At 48.0% G+C, this 26,041-nt stretch overlaps 1 protein-coding gene across 1 annotated transcript in view; it reads left to right on the top strand.

Moving 5' to 3' along the window:
• The first annotated feature begins 13,616 nt into the window (after positions 1-13,616).
• LOC141127997 (lysine-specific demethylase 3A-B-like) overlaps positions 13,617-26,041 on the top strand; it is a 28,870-nt gene continuing 16,445 nt past the window's right edge. The window contains exons 1-7 of the mRNA XM_073615009.1: positions 13,617-13,629; positions 17,849-17,976; positions 18,052-18,214; positions 18,360-18,529; positions 20,738-20,974; positions 23,113-23,284; positions 23,403-23,493. Coding sequence (XP_073471110.1) covers positions 13,617-13,629; positions 17,849-17,976; positions 18,052-18,214; positions 18,360-18,529; positions 20,738-20,974; positions 23,113-23,284; positions 23,403-23,493 — 974 coding nt within the window. The remainder of the gene's footprint in view (positions 13,630-17,848; positions 17,977-18,051; positions 18,215-18,359; positions 18,530-20,737; positions 20,975-23,112; positions 23,285-23,402; positions 23,494-26,041) is intronic.

Below are 26,041 nucleotides of genomic sequence, written 5' to 3'. Positions count from 1 at the left end.
CTGCAAGCAGCATGTTTGGAGCGCTAAAAAATGCGCCTCAAAAGCACCCCCCCTCCATTGAAATGAATGGGAAGCACCTGAAAAGCGCTTCAAAATGGTTCTTGCAGCAGTTTTTTTGAGTCATGTGCCCTTCAAAAAAGCGCACCACTACTAACTCCTCAAAAGTGCCGCAAAATTACTCGCCGCTTTATAGGCAGTTTTCAAGCGCCTCCGTGTGAAAGGGGTCTAACTAAACTTGAGAAACAGGAGATCAAATGAAAGGCTATTCATGGCATAGTAGTAAATCAGTGAAGTGTTGGAGTGTTTCCGCCAGTGTAACACCTGCTCTTTACAGATGGTAAATATGTTACTGCTAAATTTTTATTTTAGAGTATTTAGCTTGTAAGAAATGTGAAAATATTTTTAAAGGTACTTTTTAGTCCTGAACATAATAAAGTTAAAACTATACATTTTTCTTTAACATGTTTTAATGCATTTCATGAAGTATAGAAGTACAAAAAAAGGTCAAAACACTCCTTTTTTTTGTTTTTCCTCCTTCAGCGTGATTCTGTCACGATTGAGGTTTTTATTCACATATAAGTACTTTTTCTCAGCATGTAGACGTGCGCGACAGAAAGAAGCAACATTTTGGGGTTTTGGCCATTTACAAGCATTAGCATGCACTTCAATCACATTACCTTCATAGAAATACATTTACATGCAGATGTAATAATAAAAGAGACGGAGGGTAAATCGACAATCTCTTGCTAACTGGGAATCTGTTAGTTAGGTTTCCATATACTTTCTGTTTTGGGCTCAATGTTTTGACAGATAGGAAGTGAGGGAAATTTTTCAACAGGAAAGCAGACAACAAAAAAGCAGTATTCAACCCAAAACCAAAAATGTCGTATATTGCAGCTTACCAATCCTCTAGATGTGGTGGCTGCATTTTCTTTTCTTTTACTTTTTTCCCCCCTCTGTTTTCACCTGGTGATCTGACCAGTAACACACCTCCTGTATGCATCCTATGCATTAAGGTGAAAAACACCTGGCAGTGACCGCCCCCCCAGGGCCAGATAAAGAGCAACATGGGCCTGGTGCTAAGGATTTTAGTGGGCCTTTTTATGGAAATAAATAAAATGAAAACGCAAACAATTTTTGTTAAATTTAAATTAAAGAGAGAGAGGGGTGTGAGAGAGTGGTTAAGAGAGAGAGAGAGAGGGGGGGGGGGTGATAGCGAGATGGGGGGTTGAAAGAGAGGGGATGAGAGGGAGGGGAAAAGAGAGAGAAAGTGGGTGAATGAGTGAGAGAGAGGGGGTGAGAAAAAGGGGAAGGGGAATAGAGAGAGGGTGAAAGAGAGAGAGGGTGGTAAGGGGTGAAGGGGGTGAGAGAGAGAACAGGGTGAAAGAGAGGGGATGAGAGAGGGGGTGAGGGGGGTGAAAGAGAGACGGGGGTGGGAGTGAGGGGGTGAGTCTGTGGGAGGCACAGCATTGTACATAACACGGGGTGGGAGGAATAGCACAGTACATTACATGGTTGGCACAACACATTACATGGTGGATACATGGATACAGCACATTTAATGGTAAGCAAAGCACAGCACATTACACAGTTGGCACGGCCTAATACAGCACATTACAAGGTAGGCACAGTTCATTATATGGTGGGCACAGCACATGACATGGTTGGTACTGCACAACACAGCACATTGCATGGTGGGCACAACACAGCACATGCACACGGTGGGCACAGGACCTTATATGATGGGCACAGCACATGACATCGCGGGCACAGCTGAGCACATTACATGGTGGGCACTGCACATTACAAGTGGGCACTGAACAGCACATTATATGGTGGGCACAGCATATTATATGGTGGGCACTGCACATAGCATGGTGGGCACTGCACAGCACATAACAAGGTAGGTACTGCATGACACCACATGACATGGTGGGCACTGCACGACACAGCACAGCACATTACATTGGGAGCACAGCACATTAAATGGTGGATACCACACATGACATGATGAGCCCTGCACACCACATTCCATTGGGCACATTGGTGGGCACTGCACGACACAGCACATTACATTGTGAGCACAGCCCATTAAATGGTGGACACAGCACATGACATGGTGAGCCCCACACAGCCCATTCCATTGTGGGTACTGCACGGCACATGCCATGGTGGACAATGTACAGCACATTACATGGTGAGTACAGCACATTAGATGGTAGGCACTGCATGGTGCAGCACATGAAATGGTGGGCATAACACAGCACATGACATGGTAGGCACAACACAGCACATGACATGGTGGGCACTGCACAGCAATTTACATGGTGGGCACTGCACATGACATGGTGGGCACTGCATGGCACAGCACATTACATGGTGGGTACAGCGCATTACATGGTGGGCACTGCATGGCACAGTACATTACATGGTGGGTACAGCACATTACATGGTGGGCACTGCATGGCACAGCACATGATGTGGTGGGCACAGCGCATTACATGGTGGGCACAGCACATTACATGGTGGGCACAACACATTACATGGTGGGCACTGCATGGCATAGCAGATTTCATGGTGGGCAATACAACTGCACATTACATGTTAGGAACTGCACATGACATAGTGGGCACTGCTGAACAGCACAGTACATTACACAGTGGGCACAACACACTACATGCTGGGCACAACACATGGCAGGGTGGGCACAGCACATGACATGGTTGGAACTGCACATGACATGGTTGGCACTGCATGGCACAGCGCATTACATGGTGGGCACTGCACATTACATGGTGGGATCACTGCATGGCACAGCACATGACATAGTGGACACTGCAAATTACATAGCGGGCATTGCAAGGCACAGCACATGACATGGTGGGCACTGCACATTACATAGGGGCACTGAATGGCACAGCCCATGACATGGTGGGCATTGCACATGACATGGTGGGCACTGGATGGCACATCACATGACATGGGCACTGCACATTACATGGCGGGCACAGTGCATGACATGGTGGGCACTGCATGGCACATCACATGACATGGTGGGCACTGCACATTACATGGTGGGCACTTCACATTACATGGTGGGCACTGCAAGGCACAGCACGACATAGGGGACACTGCACATCACATGAAGGGCAATGCAATGCACAGCACATGACATGGTGGGCACTGCACATTACATAGTGAGCACTGCAATTTACAGCACATGACATGGTGGGCACTGCACATTACATGGAGGGCACTGCAATGTACAGCATATGACATACTGGACACAGCACATTACATGGGGGGCACTGCATGGCACAGCACATTACATGGTGGGCACAACGCATTACATGGTGGGCACTGCATGGCATAGCAGATTTCATGGTGGGCAATGCAACTGCACATTACATGTTAGGAACTGCAAATGACATGGTGGCCACTGCTGAACAGCACAGTACATTACACAGTGGGCACAACACACTACATGCTGGGCCCAACACATGGCAGGGTGGGCACAGCACAGCACATGACATGGTGGGAACTGCACATGACATGATGGGCACTGCATGGCACAGCGCATTACATGGTGGGCACTGCACATTACATGGTGGGATCACTGCATGGCACAGCACATGACATGGTGGACACTGCAAATTACATAGCGGGCATTGCAAGGCACAGCACATGACATGGTGGGCACTGCACATTACATGGGGGGCACTGAATGGCACAGCCCATGACATGGTGGGCATTGCACATTACATGGGGGGCACTGAATGGCACAGCCCATGACATGGTGGGCATTGCACATGACATGGTGGGCACTGGATGGCACATCACATGACATGGTGGGCACTGCACATTACATGGCGGGCACAGTGCATGACATGGTGGGCACTGCATGGCACATCACATGACATGGTGGGCACTGCACATTGCATGGTGGGCACTTCACATTACATGGTGGGCACTGCAAGGCACAGCACGACATAGGGGGCACTGCACATCACATGAAGGGCAATGCAATGCACAGCACATGACATGGTGGGCACTGCACATTACATGGTGGGCACTACAAGGCACAGCACGACATAGGGGGCGCTGCAAATCACATGAAGGGCAATGCAATGCACAGCACATGACATGGTGGGCACGGCACATTACATAGTGAGCACTGCAATTTACAGCACATGACATGGTGGGCACTGCACATCACATGGAGGGCACTGCAATGTACAGCATATGATATACTGGACACAGCACATTTTATGGGGGCACTGCATGGCACAGCACATTACATGGTGGGCACAACACATTACATGGTGGGCACTGTATGACATAGCAGATTTCATGGTGGGCAATGCAACTGCACATTACATGTTAGGAACTGCACATGACATAGTGGGCACTGCTGAACAGCACAGTACATTACACAGTGGGCACAACACACTACATGCTGGGCACAACACATGGCAGGGTGGGCACAGCACAGCACATGACATGGTGGGAACTGCACATGACATGGTGGGCACTGCATGGCACAGCGCATTACATGGTGGGAACTGCACATTACATGGTGGGATCACTGCATGGCACAGCACATGACATGGTGGACACTGCAAATTACATAGCGGGCATTGCAAGGCACAGCACATGACATGCTGGGCACTGCACATTACATGGGGGGCACTGAATGGCACAGCCCATGACATGGTGGGCACTGGATGGCACATCACATGACATGGTGGGCACTGCACATTACATGGTGGGCGCTTCACATTACATGGTGGGCACTGCAAGGCACAGAACGACATAGGGGGCACTGCACATCACATGAAGGGCAATGCAATGCACAGCACATGACATGGTGGGCACTGCACATTACATGGAGGGCACTGCAATGTACAGCATATGACATACTGGACACAGCACATTACATGGGGGGCACTGCAATGCACAGCACATTACATGGTGGGCACAAGAGAGCACATTACATGGGGGAGCAGCAGTCTGTCCCCTAGCACAATAATTACACATCTCCCTAACAAATGTACTGACCTTATCATAACAGCATGTAAGATGTCCTTCCTCCCGGGCTCCTGCTGGATAGAACATCAGCGCCCCTCCCCCAGACAGCTCCCAGACACTGAGGAGGATCTGTGTGAGTGTATCAGATCCTGTGATAGGAGTCAGGCATCCACAGAGACAGGACTTGGCTGCACTAACACTTGTCTCCTCCATGTGTGCACAGAGGGCTCCTCTTCCTTCAGGAAGGCACATAGATATTGATAAGCCACTGCCATGGGCCTATATTGAGGGAGGGGCCTGGAGCTGCAGCTCCATCAGCCCCTATGTTAATCCGGCCCTGCCCCCCCCCCCGTTTTACTTACCTGATCCCCTTATCTCCATCGGCAGAGACGCGCTCTCCTTCTTTCCACGGGGTCCCGGCTCTGGATTGGATAGATTGATAGCAGCGCAGCCATTGGCTCCCGCTGCTGTCAATCAAATCCAATGACCCGGAGGCGGGGCCGACTCCGACATTCGTGTCTATGAACGCAAATGCTGGACTCGGGAGCGTGCCTGCAAGCAAACCCCCGGGAGAGCGCTTCTCCTAGGGGGTTATCTGATGCGGGGAGGAGCCGCCGGGGGGGACCCCAGAAGACGAGGTTCAAAAACGAGCTGCACAGTGGAGGTAAGTATGCAATTTTTGTTATTTAAAAAAAAAAATTTTAAAAAGAGGGTTTACAAACACTTTAAGGGCTGCACTACAGGAGTTAGTTCACATTTTCGTAAAATGTAAACTTACCCTTTAAATAAAAAAAAAAAATGTTTACTTCTGACTGTTGCTGTTAGAGAGATTTCCCCTAAAATCCTGTCTGGGGGACAACCTTTTAGCTAGACAGAAAGTGAAGAAATATTTCCAATGTGTCATATACAGATATGTGATGTTATGTGCAAAGGACACTTGAGTCTACATGTCACTGTGCAGTCAACCCAGAAGAGGGGAGGCAGCTATTGGACCCTGCATGCTATCTTCAGTGGGACAGCTCAGGGGAGAAGGTGTGTACTGCAGCGACAGGTGGTGGGGAATTCAAAAGCTGGAGTTGGGCTTTTAGCGCTCTCTAAATTTTTGAACATTTACAAACCCTAAAGGCTCTCTAAATAACGATCCATGTGTGGATTGCTCTTCAGAGAAAATTTAACAGGCACTGAGGATTGTCACCCCTTGGACCCCACAACTAGCACACTGCAACCATGTGCATTGCATGACGTTACAGGTAGGGTTGCACCTGTATCACTACCAATACTAAGCATTTGCAGGAGTAATCATACTCCTGCAAATGCTCCAATACCCAAACCAATACCTTTGCAGTATGATTTGGGCCCACACAAAATGAATGGGCTCAAATCTCACTGCAAAGGATCGTATACGGTTTGAACAGGAATGCAGTGCGATTCCTATCCGAATCACATGGGGGCTCCTGCACTGCTCCTGTGTTAACCCAGGCTTGTCATAGTGACTTCAGCCTGGGTTCACACAGCAGCAATGCAGGAAACTGCATGCGATTCAGATAGGAATTGCTCTTCATTCCTGTTCAAATCACATGTGATTCTTTGCAGTGCGATTTGAGCCCATTCATTTTGTATGGGCTCAAATTGCACCTCAAAGGTATTGGTACTCGGTTTCGGTGAGTACTTACTGAAAGTATTGGTACTCGTACTCGCCAGTAAAAAAAAAAACGGTATTGGTTTAACCCTAGTTGCAGGGCTTTTGCAGAATGGCACTATTTACTCGAATAGGTCGCTATCGCCAAGTGGTACCGTGCACCGAAAATACACAGGGAATATAATTCCTGCAGTAGCATGTGTACACCCCAGGTCGCTACTGCTGCAGCTAAAGGGGTTATTGGTTTGGGGGTGGTAAATCCATGGAGATTTGCTGCTCCCCTACCTCACAGGTGAATAAGCCCTAAGGAGCTGAATGGGGCCAGTCTGCAAGCACCCTGCATACAGTTGTGTTGTGCCAGTGCAGGGTCCATGGAGTTAAAGCAGGCTGTAAGGAGGCAATACAACACCTCCTCACCGCTTGTCAAATGCTCTCTGAAGATCAATCCGAACATAGATAGCTCTTCAGAGGGTATCGACCATCTGAACAGGTCCTTATGGTGACACTATGACAGGTGTGACAGTGATCATGAACACTGTAACAGGTGTGGCAATGATCGGGATACTGTAACGGGTGTGCCAGTGATCAGGGACACTCTGACAAGTGTGGCGGTAATCAGAGACACTGTGACTGGTGTGCCGGTGATCAGAGACACTGTACCATGTGTGGTGGTGATCAGGAACACTGTGACTGGTGTGGCAGTGATCAGGGACACCGTGACAAGTGTGATGGTGATCGGGGACACTGTAACAGATGTGGTAGTGATCAGGGACACTGTGACTAGTGTGGTGGTGATCAGGGACACAGTAACCGGTGTGGCAGTGATTAGGGACACTAACTGGTGTGGCGGTGATCAGGGACACTGTAACAGGCGTGGCGGTGATCGGGGACACTGTGACTAGTGTGGCGGTAATCAGGGACATGGTGACTGGTGTGTCGGTGATCAGGGACACGGTGACTGGTGTGGCGGGGATTAGGGACACTGACTGATGTGGTGGTGATCAGGGATGCCGTGACTGATGTGGTGGTTATCAGGGACTCCATGACTGATGTGGTGGTGATCAGGGACACCGTGACTGATGTGGTGGTGATCAGGGACTCCATGACTAATGTGTTGGTGGTGATCAGGGACACCGTGACTGATGTGGTGGTGATCAGGGACATGGTGACTGGTGTGTCGGTGATCAGGGACACCGTGACTGATGTGGTGGTGATCAGGGACACCGTGACTGATGTGGTGGTGATCAGGGACACTGTGACTGATGTGGTGGTGATCAGGGACGCCGTGACTGATGTGGTGGTGATCAGGGACACCGTGACTGTGGTGGTGATCAGGGACTCCATGACTGATGTGGTGGTGATCAGGGACACCGTGACTGATGTGGTGGTGATCAGGGACACTGTGACTGATGTGGTGATCAGGGACGCCGTGACTGATGTGGTGGTGATCAGGGATGCCGTGACTGATGTGGTGGTGATCAGGGACACTGTGACTGATGTGGTGGTGATCAGGGACACTGTGACTGATGTGGTGGTGATCAGGGACACTGTGACTGATGTGGTGGTGATCAGGGACACTGTGACTGATGTGGTGGTGATCAGGGACACTGTGACTGATGTGGTGGTGATCAGGGACACTGTGACTGATGTGGTGGTGATCAGGGACGCCGTGACTGATGTGGTGGTGATCAGGGACACTGTGACTGATGTGGTAATGATCAGGGACACTGTGACTGATGTGGTGGTGATCAGGGACGCCGTGACTGATGTGGTGGTGATCAGGGACACTGTGACTGATGTGGTAATGATCAGGGACACTGTGACTGGTGTGGTGGTGATCAGGGACTCGCTCTTCAGAGAGCACCACACATGTGAATGAACCCTTACAGAGTAGCATTGTATGCAAATTATGACTTGTTACAAAGTCAGAGATCTGGCACTAACCCCCACCTACTATACTGCATTGTGCAGGCCTTTCTATCAGAAGTATCCCTTTAAATTCAAGTTTTTGCAGCTCTGGCCTAATTAAGGCAGCAATTAATAGTATCGCATGCTGAAAAGTGTCCATGCTATGCATTGCAATCTTCTCTTTGACATCAATGTATTCCTGTTCTATTATGCTGTGAGCTGTACATTACAATTGTGTATTCCCATGGCTTTCCCTGATGGAGCTTTACATTAAGACATGCCTGACAATATTAAAACTCAGCTTGAATTGCAGCCAGATTGCTTTATGAGAGACTCGATGGGCTGTGAGATTTCTGAATTCCGCCAATAATGCAGGAGGTCAGGATCAGTGTTACTAGGCAGTAAAGAGAGTTAAATTATGGTACAAAGACACCGTGAGCGCCATAAGCATCCTGTTAATTAACAATGGAATTGTTAAGATTTATTAGAGCAATGAACCAATTGCAGTTAATCTGATTACAGACACAATTGACGTTAATAATGCTGCCCGCTGTTAAACGATTGGGTGGACGTTATTCATGAACAAATTTCATATCTCATACGGCATCTATGCAGCTATCATTAACATTCAACACAAAGGAGGTCATAATAAACTGTAATATTCTGTTATTTCTAATGAGCCAATTCACACATTCTGCTTTAACTTGGTAATTTGTTCTTGCAAGTGTGACTTTTTTTACCGTGCTAAATGTGGTTCTATAGTATGGTTTGAATGTTTGAACATGAGCAAGGGCGTAGGGGGAGGGGTAGGGGGTCCAAACTCTCACCAGAACTTCCAGGCCCAGAATGTTATTTAGCAACACAGGGGGAGTGTTCTGTGACATCACTTCCTGCTTAGGTCCCACCCTCTGTGACCAGGGCGGAACACAGGCTAGCTGCGGACTCTGCTCTTGGTGCCCTACTGTTCCAGGCCCGTCCCACAATAACTGTGTGTGGCTCGATCCCCACCCCATCCTCTACCTGCTGGGCTCACCAGTGGTGTTATAAGGACCTAATTTGTCTCTGTATATGGTATTAGTATTAGTATAGTACTATTACTATAATGGGCCAGAATACTGGGGGGAATCAGTGCGGAGACTGGTAGCTTGGAGTCATAGAGTCTCCAAAAAGAGCTAGAAAAACCATGTTTATATTACTAGACTAGCCACTTGTACTTTCTCTGATTGCAAACTCCCAGTCTCTGCACTGTTATAGTAATATAAATGATATCACTGTAATCAGCCAGAATACTAGAGGGTCCATGTACAAAGATTGGAACCTTGCAATCACAGAGCAGATAGAGCTTCAGGTGGAAGGTAATTTTTTGTTGTACTCTGCCTACTGACCCCTGCATTCTGCATGTTACACTTTCCTGACCCCTATACTCTGTGCGTTACTCTCCTGACCCCTGAAATGTACGCATTACTCCTGCACGCTGTACATTACTCTTCTGGCCTCCTTCACTCTGTGCGTTATGTTATCCTGATCTCTGCGCTCTGCACATAACGCTCTCCTGACTCCTGCACTCTGTGCATTACGCTCTCCTGACCTCTTGACTTGGTGCAATAAATACCCCTGACCCCTGCACTAAGTGCAATACACACTCCTGACCCCTGCACTCTGTGTGTTATGCTTTCCTGACTTCTGTTTGTTACACTCTGCTGATACATGCAGTCTGTGCGTTATGCAATAAATAACCCTGACCTTGGTGCAATACACACTCCTGACCCCTGCACTCTGTGCAAGATGCAGTCTTGACCGCTGCGCATTACACACTCCTGACCCCTTCACTCTGTCCATTATGCTCTGTGCACTCTGTCCATTATGCTCTTGTGCACTCTGTCCTTTATGCTCTCGTGCACTTTATCCAGTATGCTCCCGTGCTCTCCTGACTCCTGCTTGCTGTGCGTTATGCTCTCCTAACTCTGCACTCTGTGCGTTATGCTCTCCTGACTCCTGCACTCTGTGCGCTATGCTCTCCTGACTCCTGCACTCTGTGCGTTATGCTCTCCTGACTCCTGCACTCTGTGAGTTATGCTCTCCTGACTCCTGCACTCTGTGCGTTATGCTCTCCTGACTCCTGCACTCTGTGCGTTATGCTCTCCTGACTCCTGCACTCTGTGAGTTATGCTCTCCTGACTCCTGCACTCTGTGCGTTATGCTCTCCTGACTCCTGCACTCTGTGAGTTATGCTCTCCTGACTCCTGCACTCTGTGCGTTATGCTCTCCTGACTCCTGCACTCTGTGCGTTATGCTCTCCTGACTCCTGCACTCTGTGAGTTATGCTCTCCTGACTCCTGCACTCTGTGCGCTATGCTCTCCTGACTCCTGCACTCTGTGCGCTATGCTCTCCTGACTCCTGCACTCTGTGCGTTATGCTCTCCTGACTCCTGCACTCTGTGAGTTATGCTCTCCTGACTCCTGCACTCTGTGCGCTATGCTCTCCTAACTCTGCACTCTGTGCGTTATGCTCTCCTGACTCCTGCACTCTGTGCTCTATGCTCTCCTGACTCCTGCACTCTGTGAGTTATGCTCTCCTGACTCCTGCACTCTGTGCGTTATGCTCTCCTGACTCCTGCACTCTGTGAGTTATGCTCTCCTGACTCCTGCACTCTGTGCGTTATGCTCTCCTGACTCCTGCACTCTGTGAACTATGCTCTTCTGACTCCTGCTTGCTGTGTGCTATTCTCTCCTGACTCTTGCACTCTGTGCGTTATGCTTTCCTGACCCCTGCATTTTGTGTTTTATGCACCCAGGATTCATCATATGGTTGTGTTCTGGGTACCTAGGTACCCAGGTCATCCAACCCCCACCTGAAAAAATTACCAAAAACAACACAGGATTAAAATAGCCAAAGCATTGATGTTTTCTGCTGATGTCTCAGTGCTGATTTGTTTCGTTCAGGCAGCAAGTGCCAGTCCAAGCACAGGGAAGTATGAGGCTAAAGTAAATATGTACTAGGATTGGCTAAAGCGGCCCTGTTACTAAACTGAAAGTCCAAATAAAAGATGTGCCTGTTAAGTGTTTACCTCTCCTGCCGCACACACTGCTGAAAGCTGCTTCACTAACTGACACTTCTAGACAACTTCTGCAGTCAACAGCTTCACAAGTCAGAAAGTAAAGGAAAATGGGCTATATGGACACAGACAGAAATAAAACACAGAGAGGGGTCCTAGCTTTCTCTGCTGTATGAAAATAAATATTTTCGGTTCTGTCTGTGTTGCTACTGGCGATCTTTTTCTAATTTTTTTTTTGTCTGCTGAAAGTATTTACACCAGGACACTAAGTAACAAATCTTTCTGTTAAGGGCTTGTTTACACGCTTGGTTAGGGGGCGGTAAAAACAGGCAATTGAGCTTATGCATCGGCAAAAATTATACCTCCCTTTCTTGTTCAACAGTTAGTACCTCTGCTGAATGCATCTCATTCAAGTGAATGCATAGTGCGGCATCTACAGGGTTGAAACAGGTGAGGAGGGTCCTAATCTTACCCCATTTTATCCTGCTTTTACCCCTTTTAGTGCACTTGCAACCAAAACTCTTTAGTACTCTGTTTTATTTGTACTAAAATACAAATTTTCAGGACAAGCTTTTGGGATGTTCTCTGTTTTCAGTTGTTTTTCGATTCCTTTGCATTTGTTTTTTTTGGGGGTTTTTTTTTTTTTTTTTTAGGTGTTTGCTTAACCCTCATGACCATTTAAAGCCCATTGCACCTTTGAAAACCACCAAGGCACCTTAATTGTGGCTTAGTGGTTAGCACTTCTTCCTTGCAGCACACTGGGCTCCTCTGTGACTTTGGGACCTCAGACACTTCTCCCAGCATCTCTTCCACAAGATCCCGTGTCCAAATCTCAGACACAGTCGTTTTTGGAATCCCAGATCAGCTTCTAGTTCTCGCGCTGTCACTTGCCGATGTTTGTTCATTTAAACCTGTACATTTTCAACATTCTCGGGTGTTCTGCTTGGTGCAGGCCTTCCAGAACATGTATCACTTTCAACAGACTATCGACCATCTTTGAAGCATTTGTGGCACACTTTTATTTGTGGCGCACTGATTGCATCGTCCCCGAAAGCCTTCTGAACCATCCAAATAGTTTGTGGAGGAACATTTAAACTTAACGCAAAATTTGATGCAGATTCGCTGCTTTATTCGCTCAGGAATTTTGAATGACACATGCTCACTCAATGATGTCTAGCGTCCCCGCTGACTAGTACAGTAAAGCCGTCTTGTTCACGCATGAGCATTCCAGTCCACTCTTCTTGGCTGCCAGGTTACATTGATGTCATGCAAACTGTTCTTGTTATAATAAAGCAGTAGTAAACTCTTTAAGAGAACAAAAAAAAAGTTTCCACCTGCAAGGAAATATTATAATGTGCTAGTATGTATCACATACTAGCACATTATAAAAGACTTACCTTAAAACAAAGCCCTCCAGCAGCGGGCTGTCACCACTGCAGAGGCTTCCATCTTTACCCGATCTTCCTTCCGGGTTACGGGACTCTGGCCGTCTGACTGGACGAGCCCTGATAACATCTCTCCCGTCTCAGTCGCGGCACACAGCTCTGAGGGAATCGCAAGAGTATGCCGATCCTTCAGAGCGCATGCGCCGGGGACATCACCGGCTGCTACTCACTAGAAATGATGCACATTTAGGAGATATTCATTTTACTTACCACAAGTGCACCAAGAAGGCTACAATCGCTATATGCCAAATTTAACACGAACACTAAATTCCTCTCTTAAAGCGGAGTTCCACACAAAAATGGAACTTCCGCTTTTCGGAACCCTCCCCCCTCCGGTGTCACATTTGGCACCTTTCAGGGGGGAGGGGGGTGCAGATCAGGGGCGGATCCAGGGGGGGGGCAACGGGGCAATTGCCCCCTCCGAGAAATGCGGGTGAGTGAGCCGGCGGGCGGCTCCGTAATTGAGAGAGCCGCCGAGCGGCTCGGCGGCTCCATAGGTGAAAGAGCCGCCGGGCGGCTCCGTAGAGACAGACATCGGCAATGGCGTTGTCAGGTGGGTGCGGGGGTGTGCGGTCCGCACCCGGGTGACACCCGCCAGAGGGGTGACACCCGTAGGTAGCGGCACGCACCGCTAACACCGCTCGCTGACCCAGGGGCGGATCCAGAGTCTAGTCTCGGGAGGGGCACTGCCAGAAAATATATTTTTTTGGGGTGCATCTATCGGGGAAATGGCTGGTGTTGGCGCTTCAATCATCACGGCACCATGGTTGTTATGGTGTCAGGATGATTGAAGCTCATTATTACTATTATTACATTGTTATAAAAAATTAAATAGTTTAACTCACCATAATGCAGAATCAGTGGGAGCCCCGAGTGTGTCACTTGCCACGTCACCTGTCACCAGATGCAGATTGACACTTGCCACGTCGCCTGCCACATGTTGCGGATTGTCTCTTGCCACGTCGCCTGTCACCAGATGAAGATTGTCACTTGCCACCTGCTAAGGTGGTCTCGTGTGTCCCAGAGACAGGCAGCAGAGAGATGTTGTAATCCCCATTAGTATAGAATCCCCCCTCAGTGCAGAGCCCCCCATTAGTATAGAATCCTCCCTCAGTGCAGAGCCCCCCCATTAGTATAGAATCCCCCCTCAGTGCAGAGCCCCCCATTAGTATAGAATCCCCCCTCAGTGCAGAGCCCCCCATTAGTATAGAATCCCCCCTCAGTGCAGAGCCCCCATTAGTATAGATCCCCCTCAGTGCAGAACCCCCATTAATATAGAATCCCCCTCAGTGCAGAGCCCCCCATTTGTATAGAATCCCCCTCAGTGCAGAGCCCCCTTTAGTATAGCTCCCCCTCAGTGCAGAGCCCCCCATTTGTATAGAATCCCCCTCAGTGCAGAGCCCCCATTAGTATAGATCCCCCTCAGTGCAGAACCCCCATTAATATAGAATCCCCCTCAGTGCAGGGCCCCTATTTGTATAGAATCCCCCTCAGTGCAGAGCCCCCCATTGGTATAGAATCCCCCTCAGTGCAGAGCCCCCCATTGGTACAGAATCCCCCTCAGTGCAGAGCCCCCCATTGGTACAGAATCCCCCTCAGTGCAGAGCCCCCCATTGGTACAGAATCCCCCTCAGTGCAGAGCCCCCCATTGGTACAGAACCCCCCTCAGTGCAGAGCCCCCCATTGGTACAGAATCCCCCTCAGTGCAGAGCCCCCCATTAGTATAGAATCCCCCTCAGTGCAGAGCCCCCCATTGGTACAGAATCCCCCTCAGTGCAGAGCCCCCCATTGGTACAGAATCCCCCTCAGTGCAGAGCCCCCCATTGGTACAGAATCCCCCTCAGTGCAGAGCCCCCATTAGTATAGAATCCCCCTCAGTGCAGAGCCCCCCATTGGTACAGAATCCCCCTCAGTGCAGAGCCCCCATTAATACAGACCTCAGAACAGCGCGGACCGGAAGATACACACAGCCGTGTGTGTCCCTCGGGCTCCTCCTCCTCCTGTGTGAATGTAAACAGAGAGGAGGGGGAGGTGGCTTCAGTCCGCTGCGCTGAGGCACACACACAGCGCAAGACCTGAGAAGCAGATCAGGTCAGCGGGCGGTGTTAGCGGTGCGTGCCGCTACCTACGGGTGTCACCCCTCTGGCGGGTGTCACCCGGGTGCGGACCGCACACCCCCGCACCCACCTGACAACGCCATTGCCGCTGTCTGTCTCTACGGAGCCGCCCGGCGGCTCTTTCACCTATGGAGCCGCCGAGCCGCTCGGCGGCTCTCTCAATTACGGAGCCGCCCGCCGGCTCACTCACCCGCATTTCTCGGAGGGGGCAATTGCCCCGTTGCCCCCCCCCTGGATCCGCCCCTGCGCTGACCTGATCTGCTTCTCAGGTCTTGCGCTGTGTGTGTGCCTCAGCGCAGCGGACTGAAGCCGCCTCCCCCTCCTCTCTGTTTACATTCACACAGGAGGAGGAGGAGCCCGAGGGACACACACGGCTGTGTGTATCTTCCGGTCCGCGCTGTTCTGAGGTCTGTATTAATGGGGGCTCTGCACTGAGGGGGATTCTGTACCAATGGGGGGCTCTGCACTGAGGGGGATTCTATACTAATGGGGGCTCTGCACTGAGGGGGATTCTGTACCAATGGGGGGCTCTGCACTGAGGGGGATTCTGTACCAATGGGGGGCTCTGCACTGAGGGGGATTCTGTACCAATGGGGGGCTCTGCACTGAGGGGGATTCTGTACCAATGGGGGGCTCTGCACTGAGGGGGATTCTATACTAATGGGGGGCTCTGCACTGAGGGGGATTCTGTACCAATGGGGGGCTCTGCACTGAGGGGGATTCTGTACCAATGGGGGGATTCTGTACCAATGGGGGGCTCTGCACTGAGGGGGATTCTGTACCAATGGGGGGCTCTGCACTGAGGGGGATTCTGTACCAATGGGGGGCTCTGCACTGAGGGGGATTCTGTACCAATTAGGGGCTCTGCACTGAGGGGGATTCTATACCAATGGGGGGCTCTGCACTGAGGGGGATTCTGTACCAGTGGGGGGCTCTGCACTGAGGGGGATTCTGTACCAGTGGGGGGCTCTGCACTGAGGGGGATTCTATACTAATGGGGGCTCTGCACTGAGGGGGATTCTGTACCAATGGGGGGCTCTGCACTGAGGGGGATTCTGTACCAATGGGGGGCTCTGCACTGAGGGGGATTCTGTACTAATTAGGGGCTCTGCACTGAGGGGGATTCTATACCAATGGGGGGCTCTGCACTGAGGGGGATTCTGTACCAGTGGGGGGCTCTGCACTGAGGGGGATTCTATACTAATGGGGGCTCTGCACTGAGGGGGATTCTGTACCAATGGGGGGCTCTGCACTGAAGGGGATTCTGTACCAATGGGGGGCTCTGCACTGAAGGGGATTCTGTACCAATGGGGGGCTCTGCACTGAGGGGGATTCTGTACCAATGGGGGGCTCTGCACTGAGGGGGATTCTGTACCAATGGGGGGCTCTGCACTGAGGGGGATTCTGTACCAATGGGGGGCTCTGCACTGAGGGGGATTCTATACTAATGGGGGGCTCTCCACTGAGGGGGATTCTGTACCAATGGGGGGCTCTGCACTGAGGGGGATTCTGTACCAATGGGGGGATTCTGTACCAATGGGGGGCTCTGCACTGAGGGGGATTCTGTACCAATGGGGGGCTCTGCACTGAGGGGGATTCTGTACCAATGGGGGGCTCTGCACTGAGGGGGGTTCTGTACCAATGGGGGGCTCTGCACTGAGGGGGATTCTGTACCAATGGGGGGCTCTGCACTGAGGGGGATTCTGTACCAATGGGGGGCTCTGCACTGAGGGGGATTCTGTACCAATGGGGGGCTCTGCACTGAGGGGGATTCTGTACCAATGGGGGGCTCTGCACTGAGGGGGATTCTATACCAATGGGGGGCTCTGCACTGAGGGGGATTCTATACAAATAGGGGCCCTGCACTGAGGGGGATTCTATATTAATGGGGGTTCTGCACTGAGGGGGATCTATACTAATGGGGGCTCTGCACTGAGGGGGATTCTATACAAATGGGGGGCTCTGCACTGAGGGGGAGCTATACTAAAGGGGGCTCTGCACTGAGGGGGATTCTATACAAATGGGGGGCTCTGCACTGAGGGGGATTCTATATTAATGGGGGTTCTGCACTGAGGGGGATCTATACTAATGGGGGCTCTGCACTGAGGGGGGATTCTATACTAATGGGGGGCTCTGCACTGAGGGGGGATTCTATACTAATGGGGGGGCTCTGCACTGAGGGAGGATTCTATACTAATGGGGGGCTCTGCACTGAGGGGGGATTCTATACTAATGGGGATTACAACATCTCTCTGCTGCCTGTCTCTGGGACACACGAGACCACCTTAGCAGGTGGCAATCTTCATCTGGTGACAGGCGACGTGGCAAGAGACAATCCGCAACATGTGGCAGGCGACGTGGCAAGTGTCAATCTGCATCTGGTGACAGGTGACGTGGCAAGTGACACACTCGGGGCTCCCACTGATTCTGCATTATGGTGAGTTAAACTATTTAATTTTTTATAACAATGTAATAATAGTAATAATGCGCTTCAATCATCCTGACACCATAACAACCATGGTGCCGTGATGATTGAAGCGCCAACACCAGCCATTTCCCCGATAGATGTACCCCAAAAAAATATATTTTCTGGCAGTGCCCCTCCCGAGACTAGACTCTGGATCCGCCCCTGGACCAGTGTTTTTGATTTTTCAGCACTGTACGATGTGGGTGATGTCGTTCACTCTGTCAGAGGGAAGTGGGGAATAAAGTCAAATTGCCCGTGTTCCAATAGGAACCAAAAGCCTTCACCTAAACCAACTGTGAAAGAAGAGGTGAAACAGGTATGCAGTCCTATATTTGTTATGTACCTTATTTCTGCTTTCTGCCCTTTCTTACCACTGTGTATCTATTTGCAGAGTTCTAGCACTGAAACCACAAATGGAACTCTACCTGAGCAAAGTAAGCCTTCCACACAAGATCCTTTACCCCCTAGTAGTAAACCGCCTTTATCTTCAGGCTCTGGTCCTTTAAGTTGGCTGACAAATCTTCCCAACACAAATGTCAACAAGGAAAATAAAGGTAGGAATGGTGTTCTTTGCCGTTTTTGTCTTTGACCTAGGGCGGTACATGTGTAATTTTCCAGTGTGCAAAAGGAACAAACAAATCTCGATTATAGGCCCTATAAGCTTGGCTCTACTTTTAACAAGTGCTTTGATTTCTACAGATAACCCATTCACATCTATAGTGAAGACAGAAAGTAAAACACTACCCTCTTTTGCTAGTTTTGGGAAGCCAGCTGCCTCTCTACAGCCATTCAGCACCTCCATTCTCTCTCCTATGAGCAGTAATAGCTCTGGCTTTTTACGGAATCTCCTCAATTCTTCCAGCATCAAGGTAAGGAAGGGCCTGTGTTCACGTTTTACGAATTGTTTATATGTTGAGACCTAATAGATATGCGAGTTAAAAATATATGAAATACAACAGGCATGGTTTGACACAATTACTGTTCTAGATGCTTACTGCTGTCCCTCTAAATTCAAGTGATTGTAAAGTCTTGTGTTTGTTATTTTAATAGGGAAAAAAAAACATACTTGCCTGCTCTGTGTAATTGTTTTGCACAGGGCAGCCCGGGTCCCTGGCTGGAGCTCCTGGCCCCTCCCTCCTGTTGAGTGCCCCCACAGCTAGCTTGTTACGGGGACACCCGAGCCAAGCTGCAGCTCCGGATATCCATTTAGACACGGAGCTGCAGTTCGGCCCTGCCCCCTCTCCTGATTGGCTCCTGCTGTCAAACTCAGTTAGCCAATGGCACCGCTGCTGTGTCTCAGCCCATCAGGAAGGAGAGTTCTGGACGGTCGAGGGACTCGTGGACATCGCTGGATAGAGATGAGGCTCTGGTAAGTATGAAGGGGGTCGGGGGCTGCTGCTGCACACAGAAGGCCTTTTATCTTCATGCATATAATGTATTAAGATTAAAAACCTTCTGCCTTTACAACCCCTTTCATTCTTCCGTTGGGGCAGCCTAATATTTAGAAGCCATGCAGCTGATTTGAGCATTGTAGCGGTAGATCTCATCTTTAATGAATCAATAGGGCACATATCTTCATTGCCAAATTGCTACTTTTATTCATAAGGGATACCATGCTTTGCTTTATCCATGCAGTGAAAAGCAATATGGTCATTTAACTTGCCCCATACCTAGCGGTATATTCTGGCATTTCCCTTGCTCCCTTACTGCTCTGCTCAATTTCTTGGAGCTAAATTTAAATGCCCAGCCTATGTTTGATGGGCCTAAAAATTTGAGGTGTCAAAATTTGATATCTGGATATAGTTTGTTATGTTTGTTTATAGATTGTATCATATTTTATTATGGTATAAAGCTACTGAGCCTGCTGACTGCATCTGTAGTATTCTGAGGTTTAATGATGGCAGATCAGGGGTCTCCAAAGGTTCTAAACAAAGGGCCAGTTTACTGTCCTTTAGACTTAAGGAGGGCTGGACTGTGGGCATCAGGGGTAGAAAAGGTCCCAACGTCGGTGGGAATAAACAATGCCCCATCTTTGGTCTTAGTGGGCAGAATAGCACCCATTGTCATTGGGAGGAATTGGGCCCTTTTGGTGTCACTGGGAGGAATTCCGCCCCTTCGTTGGTGTTTGGGGGGGGGGGGGGGCGGGGATATAAACCCATTGTTATCAGTGGATGAAACTATTTCCCCTAGGGCCAAATAAAATCAAGCGAAGTATTAAATTAATCAAATTTTATACCGTGCTCTAAATCATATAAACATCCATAAACAATAATAGTGCTGAAATAAGTGAATTCATAAAACATGCCTGCCAAAGCACTAATGGTAGATGTCCACGTATAATTTCCAAAGAATGGGCAAATTGTTTTTACCATGTTTTATGCCAATGCCTCCTATGGAATAAAGGGATTTTTTTATACTACACAATGAGGAACTCCTTGTTATCTCTTAATATATGATCAATTGTTGGAGTTTATCAGGCTGTGGACCAGTCTCCCTTCAGAAGCCACACTCCTGTTGGTATCTGCGCTTGGTCTGACTACCTGTAATGGGTGTCGGTCAATTCTGGTGAGTAGATTGTTTCCCTGGTAGTTGTGGAAGACGGTATCTCACCCAGTTCATAAAGGATTCTCATCACTCATGTTAATGGAAGATTTTGGTGGTGGTCCACAGACATTTAATTTGAAAATTAATTTTCTTTGGAAATTATATGGACATCTACCATTTAGTGCTTTGGCACACATGTTTTATGAATTCACTTATTTCAGCACTATTATTTATGTATGTTTATATGATTAATTAGAGCGCGGTATGAAATTTGATTTCTTTAATACATCATTAGACCTTTGGTCTCACTACCAGATGCTCCTTAGAAGGTTTTAGCACAATTTACATTAATTCACGTTAATTGATTTCAAGGTGCGCGGCTTATAGGTATTTCCTATTTTCTTCAAAAATCAAGCAAAGGGCCACATCTGGTCTCCGGGCCGCAGTTTGAAGACCACGAATATAGATGTTTGATTTTGTGAACACGGGTCTGTGGTCTTCTGCCTTACTTTGAAATATGGTTTGTTCTGTAGCAAGAAAACAGTGAGAAGAGCACTCCGAAGCTCCTTGATGACATCTTTGCATCACTGGTACAAACAAAACCTATGACTGAACCCATCAGAAGGCCACAAGGGCTTGCAGTCCAACCCAGCCTCATGGGATTCAATACACCGCACTATTGGTTGTGCGACAACAGATTGCTATGTCTACAAGACCCCAGCAATAAAAGCAACTGGAACGTGTTTAGGGAGTGCTGGAAACAAGGCCAGGTAAGTGTCATATCTTCATGGCTATAGATCAGTGAAGTCACACTTGCTCTGTTAGTAATCTGGTGATTGTTCTGTTTTTAATAGTTTGTAGTTTAAATTGGCTTGTAGTTTTCTTAACTGATTCCTAGTGGCTGTTACACTCCTGGACAGTTGTAAGTTTCGAGACTAGAAGGGGACGTTAGTAAGGGACTTTAGACCAGTTTGCCCAGTGCTGGGTGCAATAAAGATTGTATGCGGCATCTGAGTTGTCTAGCACAGATTAGCTCTTTTGTGCACATGAGGGAACTGCCTTTGCTTTGTACAAATATTGGATCTTATTTATTAAAGTGGGGTTCCACTCAAATTTTTAACTTAATCTTACCCCCTTCAGTTAATTGCATAGATGTTCTAATGCCGCATGAAAAATTTTTTTTTGCTGTAATTACCTTTATATTGTACTTTATTGTGGCACTTCCTGTCTCTCCTCCCATGGGAGTAGGCGTGTTTTATTGCCTTTCCCCGGCGCCACACTGTCTCCTGGGAGCTTAGTGTCAGGCTTCCCAAGATTCAGTGCGGAAACAATGATCATGCGCATGAACAAGCTGTGAATGAACAGCATTCACCGCATCCCGGAAATCAATGCTTGTGGGCTTCACATGCCCACAAGCAAGATGGAAACAGCCAGCATCACATTTTTTAAGTTATTCTTCAGTACGAAAACAGACAGAGGCGGAAATATTACACCCAAGCTGTGAGTATTATTTTGGGATTAGCGAAGTGTCTCAATGACCTAAAAAAAAAAAAAAGATTGGTCGCCCGACTCCCGCTTTAAACTGCTTGAGGGAAAAGTTCTGACAATTCACAGCAGCCAGTTAGGTGCAAATGGGTCATCACATTGCTGGATTAAGTCTGGCTTCCATGGGTTATGTGAAACAGCTGTTTGGTTGCATAGATGGACACTTGTGGTGTGATTCAGACTGGAGCTCCGGCCATTTTGATTGGTATAAGGAATAAACAATTCACCCACCGTGTACAAGGGAATGAATATGTATGTTTTTGCTGTTTTGTTGCATCAGCTGTCATTCAGCGATGACTGTGTGATTTCTGTAGCGTTCAGTGAGCCCTTTAAGCAACCTAAGACTATGTGGCACTGATGATTAACCACTTGCCGCCCGCCATATAGGAAAATGACGCCGGCAAAGTGGTTGTGATATCCTGGCCGGACATCATATGATGTGGTCAGGATAACAAGCCGCTGCACGCCCCTGGGGGCGCACATCGCGACTATCGTTGTTGCGGCGGGTCAGTCTGACACACCGCAACTCCGATCTAGGTAGTTGTCAGTCTCTGACGGAGATTCTTTACCACGTGATCAGCTGTGTCCAATCATGGCTGATCACGATGTAAACAGGAAGAGCCATTGATCGGCTTTTCCTCACTCGCATCTGACAGACGCGAGTAGAGGAGAGCCGATCAGTGGCTCTCCTGATGGGTAGCACAGCCCCCCCCCCCCCCCTCAGGTGCCCACCCTGGACCACCAGGGATGGCCACCACCGATGACCACCAGGTATGGCATCCCTGGTGGCAATGATGGACATGTATGCTCACACATGATGCCAATACCTGGCAGTGCCTCCTAATCAGTGATGCCTATGGGTGCCCGGCGGTGCCGCCTTATCGGTGCCCATCAGTGAAGGAGAAAACTTTATTTACAAAGTTTTGTAACAAAAACCAAGAAAAACCTTTTTTTGAGGGAGGAAAAAAAAATTTCTGTCTTTTATTTAGGAGAAAATAAAAATCCCAGAGATGATCAAATACCGCCAAAAGAAAGCTCTATTTGTGGGAACAAAATTATAAAATCTTATTTGGGTACAGTGTAGCATGACTGCGCAATTGTCATTTAAAAAGCGACAGCGCTGAAAATTGGCTTGGGGTGGTTAAATTTAGCGCTGCAATATCATTGCCTTATTTTTGTTGTCCAGCAATACTTTACTAGTAGCTTAATTTCTAGATATTGTGTAATTTTGTTTTATACCTAGCGCAGCAGATTTGTGTGTTCACAACAATACATATCAACCCTTTACCTTCAGTGACAGGTGTAATGCTTCTCTTTCCCAAAACTTTTTTTTTTTTTTCAACATTGTTTTGTTCTCTTCTAGCCTGTGATGGTATCCGGGATCCACAACAAATTGAACAGAGAGCTTTGGAGGCCGGAATCTTTCAGGATAGAGTTTGGTGAGCAGGAGGCTGACCTGGTGAACTGCAGAACCAACGACATCATCACAGGAGCCACTGTTGGCGATTTCTGGGATGGCTTTGAAGATATATCTAGTATGTAGGATTTTGTCACTTGCTATTTGGAACACAATGTCAACAAATTTGATTGGCTTTTCAGTTATAACAATCTGTGCCCTTTTTTATATATATATATTTTTTTATTTATTTACAGAACGCCTTAAAAATGACCAAGGGGAGCCAATGGTGCTGAAGTTAAAAGATTGGCCTCCTGGTGATGATTTCAGAGATATGATGCCCTCTTGGTAGGTTAATCCAGCCTCTGTGAACCTGGGTGCGCCTTCCCAATTAGTCAGGGGTGCATTAGCAAAATGCCTTTAAATTGAGTACAAGCCAGTGGGAGGATCAAGTCTGCTTTTTTTGTGTTACACAGGGCCTCAGGTTTTCATTGTGCTATATTACAACCTTAGGCACTGGGCCAGTCACGAGCAATCCTAACCATTGCTGAAGTAATCAGTTAATATGGAGGATGTCTAGTACCTGCACAGCATCCTTGTTTCACACCCTGACCTTCTGTCATCAATAGCCTCACGTTAGCTGCGTGGTGGAGAGAAAATGAGGGAGAACCCTCAGTACTAGTGTGCAAAAGTGTATTTGTTTTGCAAGAATAAGTCATCTCCAATGTTTGGTGTCCTACATGTGTTGATGCTGCTGCATTATGTAAAACGATTAGCAGTAGGGGTGCACCAAATGGACGTTTTGGTTCCCGAAACCAAAAAAGGAGGTTGCACTTTGCCGAAAACCAAAAATGACCGTTTTTAAAAAATATTTATATATTTTTATCTAATTGTATAACATTCGACTTTTTAATTAATATCAGATTACATTTTTATATGAATTTATTTTTGGCCATTATTGGCACCTTTAGTGCAAGAAATGTCAAGAAAAATGCAGTCTCTATTGCATTTTTTTAACCATCTCTTGCATCTTGTCCTCCGTCTCTAACCGTCTCTTGCATCTTGTCCTCCGTCTCTAACCGTCTCTTGCATCTTGTCCTCCGTCTCTAACCGTCTCTTGCATCTTGTCCTCCGTCTCTAACCGTCTCTTGCATCTTGTCCTCCGTCTCTAACCGTCTCTTGCATCTTGTCCTCCGTCTCTAACCGTCTCTTGCATCTTGTCCTCCGTCTCTAACCGTCTCTTGCATCTTGTCCTCCGTCTCTAACCATCTCTTGCATCTTGTCCTCCGTCTCTAACCATCTCTTGCATCTTGTCCTCCGTCTCTAACCATCTCTTGCATCTTGTCCTCCGTCTCCTAAACTTAAACACACTGCTAATAGTATTAGCAAAATTTCCATTCAGTGCACTTCTAGCAGACATGATACAGGAGATGGTCAGAGACTGTGCAGACATGATACAAAAGATCAATGCAGCCTCACCAGTGCCTGTGGATGCAGCCCGCATGTGCCTGGATCAGAGCTGTGATCTCCCGTGTGTCGTGGAGCTGGATTTGAATCGCCCGGGCCGCAGTAAAAATGTCCCACCTTCTGTGATCACGTCACACTGATTCAATGTCCTGCAATTGGATTAGTGTTCCGTCTATCACAGGAGGCGGGACATTGCTACTGCTGTCCGTACAATTCAGCTCCGTGACACACTGAGATCGCTGGGAGGGGAGGACTGGGGCACGCCAGGATGACACCCCTGCAATGGGTGGTACCCGTGGCAGACCGCGTCCCTTTTTTTGCTTCCATTATCAGCATTTTTTTTTTTTTTCGACCGATAATTTTTGGCGACAGAAATTTAGGTGCACCACTAATTAAAAGTGGCTCGGAATTGTGCATAATTGGAAAACGGGTTAAACACTGCGGTTTTCAATATTCTACTGTTTAACTTTTATAGTTTGCCAATCATAATGGTAGTGGAGGCTGAATTACCATGGGAGAGCAGTTTACAGCTGATGATTTCCTCAAACGTTCAATATTTTCAGTTTATGGCCTGACGATGAGAACCAGTAGTTATGTAACACCAAATGTAGGTATATATCCATCATATAAAATCAGTAGCAATGGTGGCTTGAATAATCCTACCTATCCGGTCATGTGAGTTCCCCATTTCTCATCCAGTGGCAGCTGGAGATGAGAAACCACAACGGATGTGCCATTGAAAGCGATGGGTGGCCTCACTGCTCCAGGCATAACCAGCTTCTGTTGGAAGTGCTCGCCCTTCCCTTTTTGAAGCCACCGCTCTGACACAAGGTCGCGTGACTGGAGCGGCCTGAAAATAGTCAAGTACAAGGGGAGCTTAATAAGTTCTTGCCCTCACCATGATCTAGATGTGCTAGAGATCTGCGATTTTTGCAGGTTTATAGGTGGATATCTTGGTAATATGCATGCCAACTTTGTTTTTATAGGTCGTGGTGCATTATAGTTAGAGCCAAGAGAAATGAAGTAGTTATTATGCTGGACAAAGTTGAATCCCGAGCAGTGTTTTGGTGCCTCCATCTTCAAGATAAATCAGCCCAAATAGTCCATGAAGAGATGTCAGCTGTGTATGGACCATGGATGAAAGCTGGCTATATCTATATGATCTTGAGACTAAAGAAATGAGTAAAACATGGAAACATGCTAAATCGCCCACCCCCACAAAGACTAAGGTGCAACATTCATCCATTAATCACAGCTCGGTATTCAACTTTGTCTGGCATGACACTTTTATTCCATTTCTCTTGGCTCTAACTATAATTCACCACGACCTACAAAAACACAAAATTGGCATGCATATTACTAAGAGAGGCACCTATAAACCTGCAAAATTTCAGATAGCTAGCACATCTAGATCATGGTGAGGGTAAGA

This window comes from Aquarana catesbeiana, linkage group LG01 (assembly GCF_042186555.1).
Source record: "Aquarana catesbeiana isolate 2022-GZ linkage group LG01, ASM4218655v1, whole genome shotgun sequence".
In the NCBI taxonomy this organism is placed as follows: domain Eukaryota; kingdom Metazoa; phylum Chordata; class Amphibia; order Anura; family Ranidae; genus Aquarana; species Aquarana catesbeiana.
Note: the sequence above shows the minus strand (reverse complement) of the source record. Positions and strands in the feature narration are given on the sequence as shown.